Source organism: Leptopilina heterotoma, unplaced genomic scaffold, assembly GCF_015476425.1.
Source record: "Leptopilina heterotoma isolate Lh14 unplaced genomic scaffold, ASM1547642v1 Lhet_15, whole genome shotgun sequence".
NCBI classification, from domain to species: Eukaryota; Metazoa; Arthropoda; class Insecta; order Hymenoptera; family Figitidae; genus Leptopilina; species Leptopilina heterotoma.
In genome coordinates this window covers 777,317-801,512 of record NW_025110867.1, presented here as the reverse complement: position 1 = coordinate 801,512, position 24,196 = coordinate 777,317, and the positions used below count along the sequence as shown (strand labels likewise).

Sequence of the window (24,196 nt, the reverse complement as noted above, 5' to 3'; positions counted from 1 at the left end):
TTTCTTCCTTTTTTCAGTTTTTAGGTCGTGTAACCTAAACTTTAAATTGTTGTATCTTAGTGAAAAAAAGTCGGATCGGATCGGGTGTAGAATATTTTGAAAGGTGAATAATTGTACTTTCTTTTAAAATTTGTTCCAATGATAAACAAAATTTTTTGTAGATTTTATTGAGAGTCGAATGTTGCCAAAAATGGCCTTTTTTACTCTTTTAGGTTAGAATATCTCAGAACTCTGACGTGATAGAGCAATTTCGCTGCCAGTTTTGGATTCAGGGTGACAAATTACATCGGAAATGACTCATCCCGTTTCTGGGTCTGAAATTTGTAGGCCTGTGTTATTATTAAATTTAATAAAAATAAAAATTGAACAACTGAAAAGTAAAATATTAATTTTTTTCAATAAATGTATATTTATAAACATTCATAAACTTTTTTTATAATTTTTTTCAAGTTTATGTCAAAAAAGCAATGTTGGCAAAGAGCGTCGTGAACAATTTTTCTATACTCAGCCAGCACTTGCCGCCGTGGCTTGTCCAAGCTTTGGCGAAACAAAAATTCTGTACTGCGCCAGCACTAGTTGTCGAGGCTCGGCTAGACTACGCCGAACAATCGTCTGAGTACTAAGCCAGTGGTGAACATCGGCACTACACTGGCATTTCCCATTGGGGTGGAGCGCGCGCGTTGGGGTCTGCCAGAGCATTCACACGTGCTCGACGATCGGTCACGAAATCTGTTCTACCTTCGAAAATATGTCAAATTGGCCTCTAAAATTTTAAAGACATATTCTTGGATAGTTTTGAAATAGATTTAAGACCAAATAAAAAAGTCGATTATTTTAAGCTTATAAAGGAGACTACTGCCTTTACCTTCGCGCTATCAACGATTTTTTATAATGCGGGCTCCGATGCGGTCACCCGAGGTGACCAAACCCTTTTTTATTTTTATTTTCCAAAAACGATTTAAATTGATGAAAGTTTTTCCATATAATTATGTGTTAAATACAAATACTGTATTGCAATAATGTTTTTATGCATATTGCAGATAAAAATAAAATTATTATTTAAACAAGTTAATAATTTGTATATAAATTGTTATATGTAATCATATAAGGTTTAATAAATTGCAAAATTAGGAAAAAACTACAACTTTCTAGGTGCATTCCGTAAAAAGTTGGTAAATAACAACAATAATTTGTTTAAACAAATGAAAAATTTATTGTAACATCAAAATATATTGTATTTATTGACATAAAACAATTTTACTGTAAAACTTTGATGATTTTATTTTTATTTTTTTGCAATATACAAAATAAACACCCGGAGACTTTTCAGTAGTTTTGTACATGCTTTTTTAATTGTTATAAATAAACAAGTAGAAATGAAAAAAAAATTATTTTTTGAAAGTTGATCAAATTTTGTTTAGTGACTTATAATCGCGATTCGATTGATGCAAAAATCGAGCAGATTAACAACTATTTTCATTGTTTGGTCACTCCGGGTGACCTCTTTGGAGCGCGAAGATGAAGGACTTTCTATGTCCCAGTGCCCGCTGAAGTTGAATTTCAGTTTTATTGATACTTTTACTGCACCCTTTATATTGAATATGTATATTTTATTTTCTACGTTAAATATGACAATACATACTATGAAATTTTCAAACTCAAAACCTTAAAATATCAATATAGAAATTGTTTGCAAACTCACGTTTAATGATTTTAGAAAAGTTGTAATAGACATCAGATTTTAAAACTTGTTAATAAAAGAAATGTAATGAATGACGAAAAATTTAAAATTTCACATTTTTATAATTTTGCGAAAAAAGTTATAACTTTCGTTCAGCTTAATATTTTCTAATCGGATATAGCTAAGATTTTAAGTTAGACTATTACCTAAGAGACTGTAAAATTTCGTTTTAATTGGTCAAGTAGTCTTTCTGTTTATCCCGGACAAAATATTGCGGACAGACATACACACATAATTTTTTTTATTGTCATTTTTGGAATTGACATGGTTCGATAGATTTTGACCACAGTTAAAATATAATATAAATATTCAGGTTTTTAAATATTTTTGACGTTATCCGTGATTTGCTAGATTTAAACCATGTTTAAAATATATAAATTTTCTGTTTTTTTTTAAATATTTTTGTTGTTCGCCTCAGTCTCCTAAATTGTGAGCATAATCAAAATAAAGAAATTTTCAAATTGAAACTATAGTTTTCCATTGCCCATAGTTTGTTTGATTTTTTTACATGGTCAAAATATAGATATTTTGAATACATAAAAATATTTTTTCTTCGACAAATTATTTTAAGGTGTGGAAAACGGCCATAAGCAGTGGTATTTAAGTTGTTGAACAATGTTTCAAAGTTTGACTCAGAGTATAATTACTTTGGCTAAAGTTTTGGCCATATTTATCTAGAATTTACAATTTTCCGTTTGCTTGCGGGAATTTTGATTAAAAATCGTTGTTATAAGTATAAAAAGTTAAAATAATAAATTAAATGTCAAATTCATTTGACCACTTCTGTGGTCTTTACACACTGGGGTTTTGTTTTAAGTTGCAGTGACGCTTCGAATTTTGTAGCGAAGACAAAAGTTTTAGAAAAAATAATATAAATTTTCTGTTTTTAAATAATATGATACGTCGTCCAGGAGCCCAAGAGTTGAACTGACGCTCCTTCTGGGCTGCTGCTTCTTATATTAGATTCCAGCCAGCCAATCACAACGCCAGACTCCCCTCCCTATTTAAGAACCGGCTTCTCCCACCGTATCGTGGGGGAAGCCCTCGATGATAAATTTATTAATTTATTCTTAATATGAAACGAGTATAAATATGCAAATTAGTTAAAAAGAAATTCTAATAATAATTTCTAAGATTATTTATCAATTATTTATTAATATATAAATATTATATAAAAGGTAGTTTCCATTCGGAATTTTTCACACCTAAATTGCTGGTTTATAAAATCATTTGCTCGAATGTCGCTCGTTAGACTGGAATAGATTAGACATTAACAGGCCTAAGGACAGATAATATCGATTTATAATTACATCCTGCATGACCAGAACACTTACTTCTCTCTCCGAGCTCGTTTAACGACCTATCCCTCGGCTGCAAGCATACACATACATATGCATACAAAAAGACAACCACAAACGGACATCTAACTTGTGTTTCCGTGTAAACGCCTATTCGAGATATATATGGTAATATTTAGGAGAGTCGAAAATTTCGTTACCCCTTCTCCCTGGAGTACTCAACTTCCTCTCCCGCGGGATTTCCGAATATCCCTCTCCCTCTAACTGTCATCCCCTCTTCTCTTTACCTCGCGAATTTTCCTTCATTCCTTGTTATTTCCATTCTATCCGTAGTTTCCTCTTTCCCCTCGCCCCACTCTCATTCGAAACCAACCAACTTACATCTCCTCCCCAACCTTCTTCTGACGAACCTCTCTTTACTGACACCAACCACGTTTATAGTAGTTCGTCTGCCTCTCCTTTGGGTTGAGTTCAACGCTAACCGAGAATATCGGTCTTTAAAGTCGACGGTACTGTGCGCGGCCCTCATGCATTTATGTATGGGACGCTCATCGATCGTGGGGGCACTCGAGAAAAATTAATTGATAGAGGCGCTCGGCTCTCAAAAGAGGGTATGGGGGATAAAACGAAGGGGTAAAGAGGGGTGAGTGAAGGTAAAAGGGACGGAGAAGGGGAGAGGGTGAAAGGATTGCTGCAACTCTAGACGCAGTCCGATAGAGTACGGATTTACACGGCAGACTGACGCTCAGCGACGCAAATCCGTTAGATCTCCTCAATGAGGATGTCACTCTTTGTGCGACATGCTATGCATGAGAAATGTGAAGTATCGGAATTTTCCGTTTCTATTTTTTTCTCCTATTGTTTCTTTTCTGTCTCTCTTCTTTTTCACTTACTACAATATTTACATTTGTGATGCTGGATTTTACATTTCTAATGATGACAATTTTTTGTTATTGTAGAGAAAAAATCTGATCTTCAGGACCATGCCCATCATTTTGGAAATCAACCTACCTCCGGCAATAATTTACCTTAACTCGAGTGTATTAAAATATTTGACAAAAAGATTTTTTACGATCACTTCAAATAAACACAGAGATTGAAACAACAGCCTTTTAAGGGAGAGATTCATTATATGGGCCTAGGGGTCGATTACATAATTTTTTCCTGATTCCACATTCCGGATTCCAAATTTTACATTCCACATTCAAGATTCCCGATTCCGAATTCCACATTCCGAATTCCACATTCCAGATATCGAATTTCACATTCCGGATTCAACATTCAGGATTCTACATTCCAGATTTCACATTCCGGATTCAACATTCCGGATTCTGAATTCCAAATTCCGCATTCAAGATTTCCGAATTCCACATTTCACATTCAGGATTCTACATTCCAGAATTCTACATTTCAGATTTCAAATTCCGGATTCAACATTCCAGATTTCACATTCCGAATTCTACATTTCCGGATTCCACATTTCGAAATTCCGAATTCCTTTTTCCGGATTCCATATTCTATATTCAATATCCTAGATTCCACATTCCTATTTCTACATCTTGGATTAAACTTACAAGAATCCCAAATTTTAATTCCAAATTATTTCCTATTTTACATTTCTTATTCCGCATTCTGTATTGAACTTTTCATATTCCACATCCTGCATTACGAATTCCATATTCTTTTTATGTTGAACGGTTCGGTTGCCATATTTGAGATTACGCATTCCAGTTTCTGAATTATCATTTATTTATAGATTTATTTATTTATTTACAGATGTCTTAACATTTTTTTAAAGTTATGGACAAAAAACTTTTTTTTGCAAAACTAAAAGTAAAAAATATTGTTAAACTTTATGAATCGACTGCTACTATACTTAATAGTTAAAATAACATTTTTTGCTTCAGTATGTTCTTTAGCAACATTCCAGTGACAAGTCAGATAATAATTACACTCATTAAAAATTACTAGGATTAAAAGAATTTAAATTTAAACGTCTTTTTTCCTATTTTGGTCTTCTGCTAATGTACATCTCAGGCTGTTATGACTTAAAAGTTAAAATAACGTTTTTATTTCTTCTTTATTTTATTAAAAATGCACACAACCATTTTGTCCCGTTTCTCTCCCAAGTCACTTATTCCACTTTTATTGCCGTTTAAATTACACACTGTAAATAAAAGGTTCTAAATTAGAGCTGATTTTCGGTATTAAAATAAAACTAAATGACGATTTAGTACCCAAAATTAGTACTAAATTAGTCAAGTCTGTAAGGGGTTATATTACTCAGCAAATTTTTTTCAATTCTTCTTAATAGGATTAAATGATGCATAAACTATCCAAGAATAATACGTAAATACTATTTTAATTTTAACACAAGCTTTTTAATTATATTTCTTAGTAATTAATCGAAGGTTTCTTTACAATAAATATTTTTTTATTTTATAAACAATATTTAAGTCGTGAATTTTTGTCAGAAATCAATATCTCCGCTTTCAAAAGGCGCCAATTTGTCAAAAATTATTTTTCATTTTAGATGATCCAGTTCAGAAATATCCTGCTCACAGCAAGATACCTCGCTTTGGAGGAGCTCCCAAAAATTCTTTATAGAAGTTTTAAAATAAATTATTTTTATAAATAAAATATGGTTACGGTCAAGACTCGAGAGCAATACAATGCAATACCACACATATATTTATAAAATTACAAAAAAATTAAACTACGCTATAAAAATTAATCAAAATTATTATTATCTAAACATTATTGTATTAGAAAAAAGTCTAGATTTGAATAATATTAAATATTTTTAATTGTCTATTTGCCAGGACGTAACACATAAATAAAGAGATAAAAATATTCCATGGAAATAAACATAATAGAACAATTTTCAGATCATAATAATAATAATTCATTCCACTGTTATATGCAGCTAATGTAATCAAATTAGTTTCATATCTTTATAAATCTCCCCCTATAATATTGTGACAAAAAGGCTTTTCGTGCAAACACAATGCGCACATCGTTCATGTGGTGTGCCAGTGTCAGAAATCGCGTTTAGTTAGCGTGCACCCATTGGGGTTGTCACGCAAGAGTAGCGGGGACAACATGCAAAAAGAGGAAGCGAAAGGTTCTCGCCGATTCATAGCCCAGGTGTGTCATTAGACCTCCAACCCTACGAACCAATATTTGTTCTCGCAATAAAATCACACATTCCTGTCAATCATAACAGGCAGCAAAAAATTACTTTATTCCATTTACAAAAGAGAAATTTATTTACAATAAAAAATGTTATTTTTTTTATATAAATGTAATTTAATCTGTACAATGTAGTTTTAATAAAACGATGGATGATAAAACATTTTACGAAATTAATTACAAATATTTTTATATTTATATATATTAATATTTAATGTGAATTTATTTAAACTATATTAATTAATATGAAAATTTGACTATTTGCAAATATTTATTATTCCTATAAATCCAATATCGGTTAGAAATATTGAATGTTTGTTCATTACATATATTTACATATCACAAATAATCATCATTAATTTATTATAAAGTACTTATTATTGAGCATATTTTAATATGGTTTATATACAGTAATACAATATATACTATTATTTATAAATTTACAATATGTTATATAAACTTTAATTTAAATATAATTAAACATTGCTTTTAAAAGTAAGGGAAAGTAGAAGTAGCGAGTTCCCTCTGAGGCAGACGAAACAGATATATCTCTCCTGAAGACGTGCGGTCGTCTTTTATACTTATATAAAAGTTGCGCCTGATTGGCCGCCGCGAGAAAGAGTGGGGGAGCGGTGCTGCTTCTAGGAACAGGTGGCGCTTCCCCACTCCTTTACCTTACGGCCAGTATAAATTCGAACACCACTAACTACAAAGTACCATTTGCATCATGACAGCGAACCTCTGTGGAAGTAAAAAAATCTAATGACGTCTTCTGTAGGATTTTTCAAGTGCAAAATGCAAATTAATTTGATTTTAAACTATTATAAAGCAAATCGACATTCTGGATTTGAAACTCTTTGGTAATGAATATTACAGACAGTAAGCAATGGCAAATTTTTTTTTACCTATTTCAAAAAGCAACAGAATTAAAATTTATCTTTAGTATTTTTTATCACATACTTTCTTACTTTGGGTTTAACTTCAGTAGTATTTTTTTTCATTAAAAAGAAATGTCTTATTGCAGTTAATAAATTTTCAAATAAAAAAATTGATTTCAAGGAAATAAAAAAAATTAATCGTTGTGTGAAAAGTAGGACAAAATTTTCCAAAACTCTCGATCAGAAAAGTTTTCTTAAAAAAAAGGAATTCCGACAATTCCTTGTCGTACGATGAATCGTACGATGAAATTGAATGATTGCGTTACTTTTTCAAAAAGAGAGGAAAAAAGGAATGATACCCAGTTTAGAAGTTAAAAAGAATAAATCGCCATAAAGTCAGGAAAGACGAAAAATCTTTTTGGTGAACACGGTGAAAAAGAAGTCGTGTGTTTCTTATGGGTCCAGGAGAGCGTTATCGATCGCCAGATGTTGGTAATGGTGAGGATAGGTCTCAACGGTGGAATGAGAGAAACGTTAATGTTACGAGTATTACTCCAGTGGAGTAGAGGTCACGTTGTTTGGTTATGTCTTGATTATGGTGGCTTCAGAAATGGCTAGATTATTACCACCTACAACAGCTTGAAGGTCCATTACTACAAAGAGAAAATTTCCGTAAAAGTGGATATTAAAAAAAGGAATCAACTAATTAAAAGGGATAAGAATAATTTTCTCTTTACTTAATTATTATTCGTAAGTGCAAGTAAAAATAGTTATCTACAGCACTATATATTTCTCTGTCAATTGTAATTCTATTTTAAATTTTATTTCATTAATTTCAAATAACTGTCGGTCTGAAAATATTTTATCGAAAAATTTTGTTTTAAAAATAAAAATACTCTTAAATTGGAAATTGTCATAATAAAAAATTCTTTTTTTGGTCAATTACTAAATTGAGAAATTTCGGTAAAAGGAGCGATCGTCTTTAAAATTGTGTGTCCTTCGAGTTAAGAGGAGGAAAACAATTAGCGCTAATTATCAAGAACTAAAAGGGAAGTAACGTCTAATTACAGTTTTTAAGCATTTTCTCTCTTCTTTTTCCCCTCAATCTCCTATTTCAATTCATTCGTGTTCTAGATTCATTAAGATTTCGCTCCCCCTCATATGAATCGGACATGATTTATTGTTTAGTCCGGGTAAAAGAATTTCGCAACTTATGAAATGCCTGGGAAAACTCTCAACAGTTTGGCGAGCGCTTCCAATTCTTTTTGTTAATTGCTCCTTGATGTTTTTGTTTCATTTTTTTTTGTCGAAATTGATGTAACTTTTCTTCTAATTGATCATTTCTTTTGTTTCCATTTTTTACAAAAGCAATTTTCTCTGTTTTCTTTTTCTCATGCATTTTTATCTAACGAAGCAATTAATTTATTTTTTCTGGTTAAAATACAATTTCGAGAATAATTGGTTAAATTCTTGAGGTTCAAATTTACACCGACATCAATAATTTATCTTAAGTCGAGTTGATTTTCGTATTTCTTGTTATCCCAAAAAATTTGAAGATCTAAGTTATTTTTTCAATATTAAGATAAGTTCCTCTTCTAAAAATTTTTCGTTTTTTATTATTCTGTTTTCAAGTGTATTAACCTGTAAAAAAGAACCTAGTAAATATATTCAAAATCAGCTATAAAATCTGAAAATATTTCACTCTGTACATATCGACTGTCGAGGATCTGTTAAACAAATACCTTGCATTTCTTCAATTTCCCATTCTCCTCTTGTGTCGTTATTTTATTTTTTTCACTTTTTTCCCGCATCAAGTTTCGCTTCTGTCCATTTGTACTCGATGAACAATATTTTTATCGACAAATAACGAGTATTGCGTAGATATTGGAAGAAAGAAACCGTGTCCTGTATTATTACATCCTATTTGTGGAGTTTCTTCGACGTCGCTTTTGCTTCGATTCACAGAGTAAACTTCATTTGATTGTCGCTTAATATCCGGCTTTTATGTTTGTGAACATTATACTCTTGAAAAATTATCTTTAATATTACTCTTATAATATTACTTCGGTTTATTCAATTTGTTGAATAAATATTGATATTGATTTTCCGAGTTTTTCAGGAATTTTTTTAAAGGGAAAAAATGGTCTGAATGAATTCAAAAGCGTTAGTTGTAGATACCATACATAACTGTTCGCGTTCATGATGCAAATGGTTCTCCGTAGTTAATGTAGTTTGTATTTATACTGGACTAAGTTGCAGGAGTGGGGGAAGCTTGCTCTCACTGGTTGCGCCTCCCACTTTCTGAGAAGCAGCGCCGCTCCTCCCACTCTTTCTCACAGCGGCCAATCAGGCGCCACTTTCATAGGAGTATAAAGGGAGACGCGCGTCTCATGAAGAGACATTTCTTTTTCGGCTGCCTTAGAGGACACTAGATACATTTAGAATTCTTTCGACTCTTCTCGTTTATTTTTAAAGTAATAATAAATACTGATTACTATGAATTTAATGTATACTAATCTACTTAATACTGTAAATGATATTAATATGATTATAAAAGAAGATTTCAAAATAAATAATTATGGTAATAATATTAATATATTTATGCTCTTGAATATTCAAGAATCACATCCAAATACAAGAAGATCATCTCTAACTAACTTTTATAGTGGTAATAACGAAAAGATTTAATTTTTAGAAAATGGAAAATACTTCTTAACCTTTTGACAATATAATAGCAGTAATTCTTTTTTCAGTGGTAAATTAAATTCATAACCTAGATATTAGTTTCCTAAAAGAAGAGGCGGCACAATTGCTTTAGAATTATTAAACGAGGAAATGATGCAGGGTCGATGTGATGGTGTTGGGTGTGTGGATATATAGGTCTAAAGGCGGAAAGTTCCAATTTTGTTCATTGGATGTCCGTTTGCGTGTGCATAAATTCGACTCGGTGGCGCGTAAATTGTACAGTGAACCAGAATCGGGCACCTCCCAAACGGAATATTGCTTTGGGCAAATTATTTCAAGAAGTGCCTTTTGTGTATTTGTCGTTGTCTCGAAACAAACGAAAACAAAGAACACATAAACTTTTGACCCACAATCAAAAATTACGGTGTAACCTGCTGAAAAATTGAATTTTCAAAACTCACTTTGTTCTTATTTTCTAAAATCAAAAAAATTACAAATTTTTCTGTATTCTTGAAAACAGTAGACATTTATATCAAATTGATTGAATTTATATAAAAAATAACAGTAAATGTACGATAATTAAATGAAGTATGAATAGAGATTGAAATGAGTATCAATAAAATGTATTTGTACAGTGTAAAGATAATATGAAATCAAAATAAACACTTTACCATTCCACCCTCTTTTTCCACTCGACCTTAAGACTTTTACTTTTTTGCCCTCTAACGGGTCACTCTTTTTAACCCCTTGGTTAATTTCCTCTCCCTTTTCTTTTCTCACTCACTCATTCTCCTGCTTTTTTTTCTTTCTAACGCCAAAGACAAACACTCATGCAAATTTCTTCTGCAGCCACCGCGCATACAAATGACGTGTTTAGAAGCAAAGTGCGAGACTAAAAGGAGTGCGGTGGCAACAATGAAAAGCGTAGTAAAAGAGGAAAAAAATCCACCGTAAGGAAGTGCACACACTATGGAAAGAGGTTCCAAAGAGAGCGAGAACAAATTAGGCAAAGAGAGAGAGAGAGACTAGAGTTAAAAAAACTAAACCATGTTTTTTTTCACTTCCCATTTTTTATTTTCTACTTAAAAACAGATACCTTCCACAGAAAAAGATGTATTGAGATAAAAAATAAGACAAAGAAAATAGTAGATAAAAAGTATTAAATCCCTAAAAAAATTAAGTAGGGGAGAGTGGGGCAAGACGGGGTACTTAAGGTTTAAAGCGCAAAAAAACGAAAATTATCGAATATATACTTTATTATTATTTTTAATTATCATCTTTGGGAATCGGTCTTTCGTAAAAAAGGCGTACAAAGGCCATCTGTTTCTTTAAAAAGCTTATAATTAATAATATTGAAAAAATTGCAAATCTCCCCATCTTGCCCCACCGGCGGGTGAGATGGGGTACCCGTAGGGGTAAGATGGGGTACTCAAGAAAGCAACCTATTTCTGTCGACAAATTCCACAAGTAAAGGTTGCATCTTCATCTTCATGCATAACTGCAGTGAGCCCATTGGCCGCAGACAACAAAAGCAGGCCAGCCTTCATTTGAGTCTAAATAATAACCATTGCAATAGAGACAAGGTGTATTTTCCACTTTACCATCGCTAATTGATGATTTAACCTGACAAGCTTTTTTCTTTTTGGTCACTCTTATTTTATTCAGTCTTGATTCTAGTAGTTTTCTCATGGCTTTTAGGTTTCGTAAACAAGAAACTATCGTCTTGGTGCAGTATTATGTAAAATATAATCGCGATTGGTTAATTCGTTTGTTAAATAAGGCCGGTACCCCGTCTTGCCCCACTCTCCCCTATCTAAAAATTATTCACTGGCGGAACAATAAAAATTGAAATTTAGAATTACAAAAGTGCATTTAATAATAAGGGTACCTTCAAAGATATGACCATATTAAAGTAAAGGAAAGCGGAAAGTAAAAGTAGCGAGTTTCCTCTAAAAGCAGCAAAATTTGAAATGGCTCTCCAAAAGGCGCGCGGCTGTCTTTTATACTCCTATGAAAGTGGCGCCTTATTGGCCGCTGCGAGAAAGAGTAGGACGGAGCGGTGCTGCTTCTCAGGAAATGAGAAGCGTAACCAATGAGAGTACGCGGCCCCCACTCCTCCAACTCACAACTAGTATAAATACAATCCTCACAATCTTCGGAGCACCATTTACATCATGACAGAGATAGTGTAAATTTTAATTATGTAAATAAAAACTCAACCTTTATTTCCAAAGTACTGTTTATTAGAATACAGAAAAGCCGATTACAAAGAAAATTATTTTTCGTTTTCCGTTAATTATTATTAAAATAAAAAAATTACAACAAATCAACTCGACTACCCATGTATAAATTTTCTTAATTTTCCTTATCTAAATTTGAAGTTTAGTAGGCTTCTAGTAGGCAAAAATATGGGAAATTCGTTGGGCCCTTGCATTTTCAGTGATGCTCGAATATTACTACAAATTTTGAAAAGGAAAATATAGCAAGAGCTTTACGAGGTCTTATGGAGAACTTTTATTTGACAGTTATAATTTTAGGTTACTTTGGATATATTATTTAATATACTATATAACAACATTGATAAACCGGATTTATTTAGTATTATTTATTAAGTATTATATACTTTAAAAGAGGAGCAACATAAATTAAAAATTTTTATAATAAATATAATAATATTATAAATAAAAATAAATAACACAACCTGAAATATTGTATAAAAACAGGACAAGGCATACGTGGAAAGGTATAAAGTAATAATATTACTTCACATATTAGAAAATAATTTATAAAGCTTCAGAATTAAATATATGTTTTTTATTTCAGTAACAAATCTATGGAAATATTTAGATTAAAAAAATATTTCCATAGATTTGTTAATAAAATAAAAAACTTATTAAATTCTAAAGCTTTATAAATTATTTTTCAATATGTGAAGTAATATTATTACAAATAAAATTTAAATTTGAAAAACCAATCAATATATTTTGTTCATTTAAGGGGTTACATGGGTCAAAACGTTCTTTATTTGAGTGTTTTTATATCTTAAAGTACACTATTAAAAGAGTAACTTGTAAAAATTTCGTTAAAAAATATTTAAAATCAGGGCCGTACCTACAGATTCTTTGAGAACCCTTCCAAAAAAGCGGTGGTCACGATATCTTCTGACCGGTTCATTTAAAATCAAAAAACCAAATATTTTCTGTTAGTGGATGAGTATAGCTCGTGATTGAACGAAGGAATATTTTTTTTGTTGATTAGAACCGATTTTACATGGTCTTAATGATTCTAAAAATTTTAACTTTTGATAAAAGACACTGTCAAACATCCAAATTTAAATTTCTTTGAAAACCCTTCGTTCAATCACGAGATGTATTCACCCACTAACAGAAAATTTTTTGTATTTTGTTTTTAGATGAAGCAGTCAAAAGATATCTTGACCACCGCAAAAGCAATTTTATTTAAAGGGGCCCGAAGAACTGTTGCTACGGGCCTGATTTTTAATATTTTTTATAAACAATTTAATATCTTGTTCATTTAATACTGTACTTTCAGATACCAAAGTGTTCAAATAAAAAAATTTATTTATTTTATGAAAAAAAAATTATTAAAAAAACATATACGTTTTCAGGTCGTTTTGACCCATGTAACCCCTTAACGTTCAAATCTAACAGGACATAAAAGATAAAACAAATTTATATCCTTCAATTGTTATTTGTCAGATGTAACAAGAAAAATTAGTTTTTAAAAAAAGTTTTCGCAGGACACTCGCTATAATTCCCCACAAAATATGCTTGTCAATATCCGAGTGTTTCAGAAAATCCTGGGGTCCTACTACTTCCTTGCATTTTTCCTTATCAGATTCATGTAGGTAATAGGGAAATCTGACCAGATCCATACGAGAATCTTGCTAAAATTTCTACGCTGATAATTGCATGGTGTCACAGTTCATAAAGTCTTTTATGAAAAAAAGAAATTTTTTTGTAATAATTGTAAATAATTATACATGCTTATAGTTTAATTAAATTCTAAGCACGATTTTCATTCTGCCAGAAGTCACATTTGTGTTTCGGATTCATAAAGTGACCTTCTCTACATTGAAATTCTTCTGAAAATTCTTTCATATTCTGTAAAGTTCCAATCGACGCCTCCCGTTCATAAAATGCTAACATAAATGTCAGAGCAAGATAATTCTAATTGAAAAACAAGTGCAATATAAAGTTATCAAAAAAAATTGTGCAAAATAATTCTATTCCAATATTCCGTGCAAGACAATTCTAATTCAAATTTGCGTGCAATATAATAACACGTGAAGTTGCGTACAATATAATTCTATCGAAAATATTAATGTAAGACAATTATAACTTCTGACACAATGTAAAACAATGCCCACTCAACCTCAAAATAATAAAAACGTTCAAAAATACTTTAATTTCATGGTATTGATATTAACGGTTATGTGAAATATAGTGAAGCAAATTTTTGTTAATCATTAGAATCATAAAAGCATTTATATGAGATTTTTATAATAATAAATTGTGGAATTAGTTTACTTGAATTTTTTGATATATTAAATTATTGTTAACTAGAAGATAAAAATATTTATAAATAAATATATTTATAAATAAAAATAAAAAAATTCCATTTCTGTTTACTTTAACTGAATCTCTTATCTAAAAATTAAAATATTTATTTATGCAAACAATTAATTTACAATTAAATCTAATAATATTTTCTCAGTAATTTCGTGGTTTTATATATAAAATTCTCAATTGAATTCATAATAATAATACAATTGTAGGTAGCAGTTTAAGACATTTTTCCAGCTTTTTACGATAAAAATTATGAAAAAATTATTATTCGTTATTGAGAATTACCTTAAATAAAAATTTACAACAACAAAATTTGAATTGACAAATAGACAAGACAATTCTAAATGTAAAGATATATATTATTTGTCCTTTTATCGACAATTCCGAATTTCTCATTTCAAATTTTGTTTAATTTAATATATCAAAAATTTAAGTAAATTAATTCCACAATTTATTATTAGAAAATCTCATATAAATGCTTTCATGATTCTAATGTTTAACAAAAATTTGCTTCACTATATTTCACATAACCGTTAATATCAAAACCATGAATTTAAAGTATTTTTGAACGTTTTTATTATTTTGAGGTTGAGTGGGTATTGTTTTACGTTGTGTCCGAAGTTAGAATTGTCTTGCATTAATATTTTTGATTGAATTATATTGTCCGAAACTTCACGTGTTATTATATTGCACGCAAATTTGAATTAGAATTGTCTTGCACGGAATATTGAAATATAATTATCTTGCACAATTTTTTTTGTTAACTTTATATTGCTATTGTTTTTAAATTACAACAGGCCTGCACATGGGAGAGCACGAGGCGATGAGAACCGTCCGGTTATTCCAAATTCCGGGCCAATAATATTCCCTTGCTACACAATTGTAAGTTTTTTCAACTCCATAATGACCCGCTGAAGGTAAGGTGTGAGTGTCAGTTAACTCTCTCTCCCTATACTCCTAAGGCACCACTAAATTTCAACCATCCTAGTCACCGTCAATTGGAAGAAGAAGGGGGTCACTTCTGTGTCGATATAACAAGTCATTTTCGATAATCCAGCTAGGAAATCGTTGAGGAAATTGTCTCACCAAGTCTTTACGCTTTAAATACCACAGGTCATCAATGATTTCGAATGCTTCGATCCCTTCCTCGTCAGATTCTGTCATTCTCGACAATGCATCAGGGACTTGATTTAAAGCACCCTTCCTGTGCAATATTTCAAAGTTCCAACCTTGCAGCTGCAGTGCCCATCCAGCTAGACGTCCGTTAGGATCTTTTAAGTTTCTCAACCAACGCAGTGCGCTGTGATCCGTGATAACTAGAAATTTGTAGCCCTCCACATACACAGGTTCTGTTTTCTGTGGATCCGGTCGAAGTCCGTCACTATCTAACAGATACCCCAAGTACCTAACTTGTGAGCAACCAAACTCACACTTGTCAGGATTTACCACTAACCCTGCTTCCGCCAGTCTTTCCAACACTATTTCCAGCCACTTTACATGCTCGTCAAAATTGTCCGCCATAATAATGATGTCGTCAAGGTAGCCGAATACAAAAGGTTCACACTCTGGTCCTAGGAAGTCATCAATGAGCCTTTGGAACGTTCTCGGTGCGTTTGTCAACCCAAAAGGCATCCTGCAATATTGCCACAATCCAGATCCAGGAATAGCAAAAGCGGTATACTTTTTACTTTCTTCTGCCATGGGAATCTGGTGATAAGCCAGTTTCAAGTCAATTTTTGATAAATAACGGGCTCTTCGTAACTTGTCAAGTATATAGTCATTTGAAGGAAGCGGGTATGCATCCTGTATTGTTACTTTATTTACGTCTCTAAAGTCCATACATAACCGAAAATCATTGTCACCTCTGTTGGTTATCACTGGAGCTCTTCTCCAGTTGCTTCCTGGTGGCTCAATAATCCCTTGTCCATACAAACAGACTACGTGTACTTGCGCCCAAGTAATCATAATTGGAGACATTCTTCTTTGACGGTGCTGCACTGGAGTCTCATCACCGAATGTAAACACTTCTTTTTACTACCTTGAATCACCTCAGGATTATTCTCAGAGTTGAATAAGTATTCTTTACTATTTCTTTCTCCTTTATCCCAAGTCAAAAATTTAAACTTATTCTCTTCATTTAATTTTTCTCGGCAAATGCTCTCTTCACTTAGTTTGAGTGGTACCTTCCCACTCTTGTGAACTATCTCCTTCCCACTCTCTTGCCAACTACAACTTGCTCCTTGGTTAATTGGAAATGAGTTGAACCCACATGGTTTCTCATTACAGACATTACCCTCACTCTCTACTGATTGGGAGGGTTGGAGGGGAGTTCAGACATCTTCTGTGCCCCCACTGGCCACTTCCCAAGGCAATTCTTAAATTTGTACAAGTGGGGCAATTTAAGAAATTTACCACTTGTGTTTTACACACCAAACAACTGTCAACTTGTTGGGGGCGATTAGGGCACTGATTTGCTGAGTGTCCTTTTGCTTGACAGCAGAAACATGTCCTTTAGGGACATTGAGAAGAACGATGGCCCACCATCTGACACGTAAAACAAATGCCTACAAATTGTTTTTGTGTTGATGATGTTCCTGTCCTGTTTGTCCTATTACTTCAATATTCTTCTGACTTTGGTTGGGCTTGTTGTTCATTTTATTTGCTGAAATAGGTGCAGCAATCTGTGATAAAGGTAAAGAAGGGGTTAAAGTAGTTGGTTGGTGGAACCTATCTGTCATCAAGGTCTTTCATCTTTTCATACTGTCGTACACTTCTCTCTAACTTTGAAAGAGACTCTATTGCCAATCGTTCTGCTTGTCTTTGGTATGCTGGGGTTAACCCTTTATACAAGATCTTTACTTGTTGTTCACAAGGTAATGGTCGTTTTAAGTGTCCCATGATGAGCCTTAGACTGGTCAGATAAGCAGAGATTTTCTCTCCTTTTGCTTGTGTTCTGCTTCGTAGTTCATCAATAACCTGGAGTCTTGTTACTCCTTCCCTCCTCACCGATCTGTCGTCATACTCCAAAAATTCTCTTTTTCCAAAGTCACTTTCTCTCTCACTCCCATCTGTCGCTAATCTTGATAATGTTTCCTGTTAAAGATTGTGATTTTGTTTTATTCATATTACCACTCTGTGGTAAATAATTCCTTCCACTAACTTTGGGGGTGGTAATTGTTTCTCCATATTCGCTCTCAAGTGTTGAGGACGATTCTCTTTCATTAAAAACATTTGAGTTCCTTGTGTGTTCTCCAAATTTAACACTTAAGAGTCATGTCCTCCCCTCCCTGCCTGGTCCTTGAAGGTCGTTTCCATAAAATGTATTTTCAAACTGTTGGTGCAATGTCATAAGATGTCTAATTTCTGGGCTCAAGGTAAGACGAGCCACTGCTTCCCTCCAACTGATTACACCTGGTGTACTTGCCGTTGACATTATCGTTGGCGGTGTACTTCTGATAACGCTTGTTGATGGTACTATTGTAGATTGGGACATAGTCGTTATTACTGAATTAGTAGGCATGCTTGTGGTTGACATTACTTGAATTTGGGGTGACTGTGTTATAGAAGCTGAAGGTGGAAATCCGTCATTATTCTGCTGAAGTCCCTTATGCGATGCTCTATTTTCTCCACTTGCACTAGTAGTTCTTTGGCTTTGGTTAAGTGTTCCCAAAATTCCCAAGTCATGAAGTAAGTCGTGTGCCAATTCAGCATCACTGTCAGATTCTCGAGCACCACCTCTCACTACATTTATGTTTCTTTCCTCTTCTTCCCCTGGCAGGGGCGTAGCCAAAAAAGTTTCAGGGGGGGGGGTTTATGGAATTTGATAAGAGGTGTACTGAGAATAAAATTAGAAATTTAGGGTTTATCATATATGTTTTTCCAAAATTTCGGGGGGGGTAAACACCCAACCCCCGCTGGACACGCCCCTGTCCCCCGGAAAAACAAAAACTTCCATAAGAAACGTCTTATCCGAACTACTCAAGTCATAACAGTCAAAAAACGGTACATCTAATTTACGGGAAAACTGTATTTTTAATTGGACTCTAAACAACCGCTCTTTTAACACTTTAGCGCTACCACTAATACAACAATGATAATGCAATAGCGTAGTAACAACTTGTCCTATTTGCATTTTCTCAATTGTATCCCAAATTGACCTTGCTTCTTCGACTTGCATCAAACTATGCATCTTTCTTCTGTATTGATTAATTTCTTGCAATGACTCCTCCATTTTCTCAACTCACAATCAGTCAACAACAAAACTAATCAATTTCCAACACACTCCTTGTCAAAAAAAAACAATACAAATTTTCTACATAAACTCTCTTTAAAAAAAAAGTTCTTTCTCTTTTAAAAAAAATAATTTAATTGTCAACACAAAAAAAATATTTATTTTTTCAAACTCTACTCACTTTTAATTAAGAATATATATCTGAAAATTCTCAGTGATCTTCGTTCAATAAAAAAAAGAAAACAAAAGGGTTCTTCGCCCGTGCGATACGGTCCTGGTCCTTTAAATTTTCAAGGTCTCACAGTCAAATTTCTCATCTCTTCCCAAGTGAAAAAAATTCTCTTCAATTTCGGCATTAGTAATATTTTTGAATCGCAATGATTTCCCTTGTCCAAAATTTTCACTGCCTGACAATTTCTATGTATGACAATGAATTTGAAAAAGACAAAAAAAATTATCGCTTCGCGCATGCGTTACCTGTCACGTGATTATTGTAATTTTATTTAACACAAGCACGTGTTGGTTATTTAATTAGGTAATAATAGCAAAAATATTTCATCAATCACGAAAAATCAAGAAAAATTCACTGAATTCAATAAAATTAGAATTAATGAAATCGTCCAAAATTTACACAAGTTATTCAAAAAAAAATTTAACATCGGGTTATGGCGTCTCTCTACAGATGCGACTCGCCATGAGGTCCAAGATCATCATTAATTCGTTAAATAATAAAAATATTGTCATAAAAATTGCGCAAAATATCTCCTTTCCCATGTCAATACACAAAAATATATGTCACAAATTTAAGAAAGTCTTGCAGGAAGAAATCTCTCCGCCAAAATAAAAAAACTAAAAAAAAACTCTAGTCAAAAGTCACAATCAATTAATAACTGTCGTGTCTCAAAAGCGTCTCAACAATGGCCCACGTTGGGTGCCAAATTTTCTAACGATAATTTTAATTTATATTTACAACATTTATTTTTATTCAAATGATGTGAATATTCCCCTTTTTTATTCTGAAGAAAAATAACTCCGTTCGTCAGACGCGAGTCAATTTTTATAGGAAATTAACAAATCCAAAACCCTTCAATATTCAACAATTACTAATAATAAAATCTAAATTCTTTAATCTCAAAGGAGATTTCGTCAAAACAACTGGGAAAAAGGGAACCCAAAATTGAGACACGACTAGCATGAATTAAATCAACTTTTCCACGTTGCTGTAATATGTCCCAATTTCTCCAACCTGTTCGCCTCTTCTGGGTTGGTGACTACAACCGCGAGCTTCATCCCTCTGCGGTTGGGTCCTAAGACCGTCACTCTCCTGCTTCCTGGGTTTCCCATCGCTTCAGATAACACTTGTTGCACCTCGGCTTCTTGGGTAAGGCAATCCAAATCACGGATCTCGAGTGTAACTCTTTGATCCAAAGACTACACTTTACCCTCCTTTTTCCTCTTATCGGTTTAGGTTCGAGTCTCCTCTGGACTTTCACCCTCTTTCTTCCGTTTCTGAGCATCTCTCATGACGCTTTTGAGATTACGTCTATAGGAACGCTCTCTCTCTTCCTTACGGTCCTTGCGGTTACACTCCGCATTGCTGAGAACGCATGCCAAATCGAAGTCCGTGGCATGCTTTACTTTTGCTTCTTTCAGCAAGACTTCGATGACTTTGAGTCCATCTTTTACCGTCCTGTTGACGTTCCTCTGAATGTCGCAAGACTTCATCATCTTAGAAACCTTAAACTCCATTTTGTCGAGATAACTCGCCTCCTTCTTTCTGAGCCACAAGCATATCTCGCGAGTCTCTTCAATCGTCTCGTCGTCTACTTCTGAGTAGATAGAGCTATGTGCGGTTTTTCCGCTACTGCAACTTAACACACTCATTGTCAGAAGACTCGAAGCGCTTCCTTTTCTCTTTCTTTCTCCTTCCACGATGTTCTGTGTATCCAACCTTTCCACGACCACCCGCGTCACTGCAAGAAATTGTACGCTCTCACAATCCGCGCGCGCTTGAGCATCAGTCCTGGGACCGATGGTGAGATTTCCCGTTTCCGGCCTGCTCACATGGGGTACCTTCTTTGAATTTTGTGAATCTATTCTTTCTTGCTGTTTAGTTGCCTTTCAGTGAAAAGCCTCGCCACTACGGCAAGGTCTACCGAATATATCCATGATGCCAGTCGTGTCGGGCAGTGGGAAGTGCGAGTGGAAGTTATAAATGAAAGTGGGGAGTGGTAAGTGAAAGTGGAAATTGGGAAGTAAAACGTGGAAAGTAAGAAGTGAGAATGGAATGTGGAAAAGTTACAGAATCTATCCCAGCATTATATGTACATTACAATATACAGTGTAGGTTAATCATAAGTAAAATAACTATTAATATTTACGCTTACCAATGCACGCCTCATAGTATTTTTTCCATAATAGAGTTCGCTTTTTTCATCGAGAATATTACCTCTTTCTAAAATATCTTTAAAATCAAAAACAATTGATAAAATAATTATGTTGTTGCAAAAAATATGTAAATGCATATACACAAATTTTTTTTAACTATAGTTTAAGTTTACCTTTTAATAGGTAAAATAACTTTTTACACGAATACATTCGGACAAGTGTATAAGACAAGTATATTAAAAACCACTTGTCCGAATCTATTCGTGTAAAAAGTTATTTTACCTATTAATTTAATAAAATAAACTCTGACGTAAAAGTTTTTTCAATAAGTTTACCTTTGATTATTTGAAATGATTTCACTTTAGTCATATCCGCCATGCCCCAGCTTGTAATATACTCCAAACTGGGATTTCTTTCAAGCCATTTACCACACACATAATCATTGAAATTGTCACATGGATCTACATTGTGATCTATTCCACTATACAGTAAAGCAGCTGTAAGTAAAATTTACTAATTATGATAAAAGTCAAGTAGTATATTTTATTTTTGTAAATGAGCATCAAAGTGAAATTTTTTTGCTTACTTTGAATTTTTTCTAAACATGTAATGTATACTTACAAAGTTGGTTTAAATCCATTTCTTTACAATAATCTATATACTGTCAATACAGATCTAATTTCCTGTTAGGATTGGCCAATAGATCTCGCATCTACGGTCGTAGATAGCATAATATGGGTGATTCTCCACGTAGCGCACGTTTAAGTTATTACTATTACTGATTTATTTTTTTTCAAATTGAGTAAAAGGCAATATAGAATCTTCAAATTTAGTGTTTATAAATGAAATATCAGTCGTGGGCCGGACAAAATATTTATAATTTTTCTATTTTTTAAACAAATAATTTTTATATATCTGTATATACTTTGCGGCAATACTATCCAGCCATGGTAAAATGAAAGCACCTGTTATATTTACAGTCAATTTAAATAATAATTATTTGTATGTTATTTTACAAATTACAATTGTTTAACAATTATTGCTTCACTCTGTTGTTACACGCTGTTCAATACAGAAAAGCCGTACCATGACAAGAAGGCCAGACCATGACGCTCAAGAGAAAATGATTTTTTAAACAATTTATTAGCGATTTTCATTCTGTTTCATATTTACGTCATTTATATTCACTGATCTAATACTACTACACTTTAATTGATGTAAAATATAAATAATTATCAATTTTATTGGGAAGTATGTGAAGGCCAGACCATGACGATTCTGTGATTCCCTATGCAAGTTTAGTGCTTTTAATGTCTAAAAAATAAAACAATTAATTCTCAAATTAGTTTCTCTCTTATTAATTTACTTAGGAGAGTTTGTTGTTGCGTTTTACTAATATTGAGTAAAGTTTCGATTTGATTTTTATGTAAATAATACAATTTTATAAAAAGGCCAGACCATGATGCAAGAACGAGGGACAAGAATTAACATCAAAAAAAATTTTTTTAAATAAATTTTTTTCGCAAGTTTTTTGTTTTTCACAATTCTACGAACATAAACAATACGAAACTATGAATAGTTTTTAGATTAATTACTGTATTTTATTAAAAATAAAATTTTTTTATATACATCGTACTGGGGACGCCATACCATGACGTTTTAGCACCTTAAAACAGCTTTTAAATCTAAATTATAAATTTTTAAATGTAAACGACTATTGGCTTTTGTTTGTAAACACAGAAATTAGTTTTTCTCCTTGAAATCTTTGCAATATGTGCAACTAATTTCTTAAAAAATACGAGGGACATTGAATTGTGCACTACGCGGAGAATCACCTATATATATACAAGTTCCGAATTTGCTTTTTCCGTCTAGGGCAGGTCTCCCACTACGTAGCCTTACTAATGAGTCCAAGTACTTGGGACCGGAACGAAACGATATAAAGTGGTGTTCAAACCACTCACATGGTTGATATACTTTTATCTCCATATTCCTTTAAAATTAAATGCTTGCGTATTTTGAATTTATATTTAAAGTTTTGCTATATTTATTAATCTGCATAATTTATTACACGAAAAAAGTAGTAAAATAAAATCTCATAACCCTAGAGGGGGAAACTAAGGTGATTATGCACTCGACGTGAAGTTCAAGGGTACGCCCCTGACCCAACAGAGATACGAAATATTGGGTCTGGAACTCTAACCATAAAAAAGTACCCGGATCTAGGTGCAAGACCCACATATTTCCATGTATTATGATGCGCTGAATTAATCCTTCATGCCCCAGGCAAATTGAGAGATTGGATTCACTTGAAACTCGTTGCTCTGAGATTTTTAGGGTCGCTGATTACGAATCCGATGATAGTTTTTCAAAATTCAAAATGGCGGATCCAATATGGCGGACCAAAATTTTAAAAAGAGATTGGATATGGTTGAAACTTAGTACTTAAGGGTTTTTGGAGTCGCTGATTACAAATCTGAAGTCATATTTTTAAAAATGAAAATAGCAGATCCAATATGGCGAACCAAATTTTAAAAAGTGATTGGGTTTTTTCAAAATTTGGTACTCGGGGGTTTTTTGGGACGCTGATTACGAATCTTGAATCAGATTTAAAAAATTTAAATAGTGTATCACATATGGCGGATCAAATATCAAATAATACCTTTTTCCACCTTCCAGGAAAGGAGAAGTTGAGATTTTCAAATTAAAGTTGGTACAGTAACTTTTAAAAACATGTGTGAAGTTAATTTATTATTGTGACCTAATCGAATGATTCTCACTAGTAGGTCCAGTACAATGACCAAAATTAAAATACCACTGAAATCGAACTAAGCGATCTTAAATGATCCTTATTCTATTTTTATCCCACTGAGAAAAATGGATTATATGTGATATAATCCGGATAATACTTCTTATATTTTTACATTGTATATAGGACAGAACTTATTTTAATTTCACAGCCTATTTAAAGTAAGTAGTTATACTTACATTCTTATATTTTTAAATGAACCTAAATAAAAAAGCAAACGTGAAAAAAAAATTTTTGGTGAAGAAGAATCAAAGTTAACTATTTGTTAATTAATATTGTTTTTAACAATTTAAATAAATTATTTTATGTTTTATTAATTGCCTGGTGGTCATATTGGATTAATTTGAACTGATTTAGATCATGTGCAGTAACGGAATCAGAAAAT

The 24,196-nt window shown here is 32.7% G+C and overlaps 1 protein-coding gene across 2 annotated transcripts; it reads right to left on the bottom strand.

The window, feature by feature from the left end:
• Positions 1-4,915: 4,915 nt before the first annotated feature.
• LOC122498396 (neprilysin-3-like) lies at positions 4,916-23,516 on the bottom strand. 2 transcript variants are annotated; one of them, XM_043606097.1, is made up of 4 exons: positions 21,624-23,516; positions 21,338-21,499; positions 21,002-21,078; positions 4,916-5,206 (listed from the first exon to the last, which is right to left on the bottom strand). In XM_043606097.1, exons 1-4 carry the CDS (start codon positions 21,640-21,642, stop codon positions 5,195-5,197), a joined length of 270 nt encoding a protein of 89 aa, XP_043462032.1. In that variant the 5' UTR covers positions 21,643-23,516; the 3' UTR covers positions 4,916-5,194. The 2 variants fall into 2 exon arrangements, with proteins under 2 accessions (XP_043462032.1, XP_043462031.1); XM_043606096.1 differs by lacking the exon at positions 4,916-5,206 and having other exon boundaries at positions 20,120-21,078.
• Between the last annotated feature and the right edge of the window lie 680 nt (positions 23,517-24,196).

What these genes read in the sequence shown, in the direction of transcription:
- LOC122498396 (XM_043606096.1), bottom strand. An exon ending in ATCATTTCAAATAATCAAAG is followed by an intron (nt 21,079 to 21,337) that starts GTAAACTTATTG and finishes TTGATTTTAAAG; the next exon opens with ATATTTTAGAAAGAGGTAAT.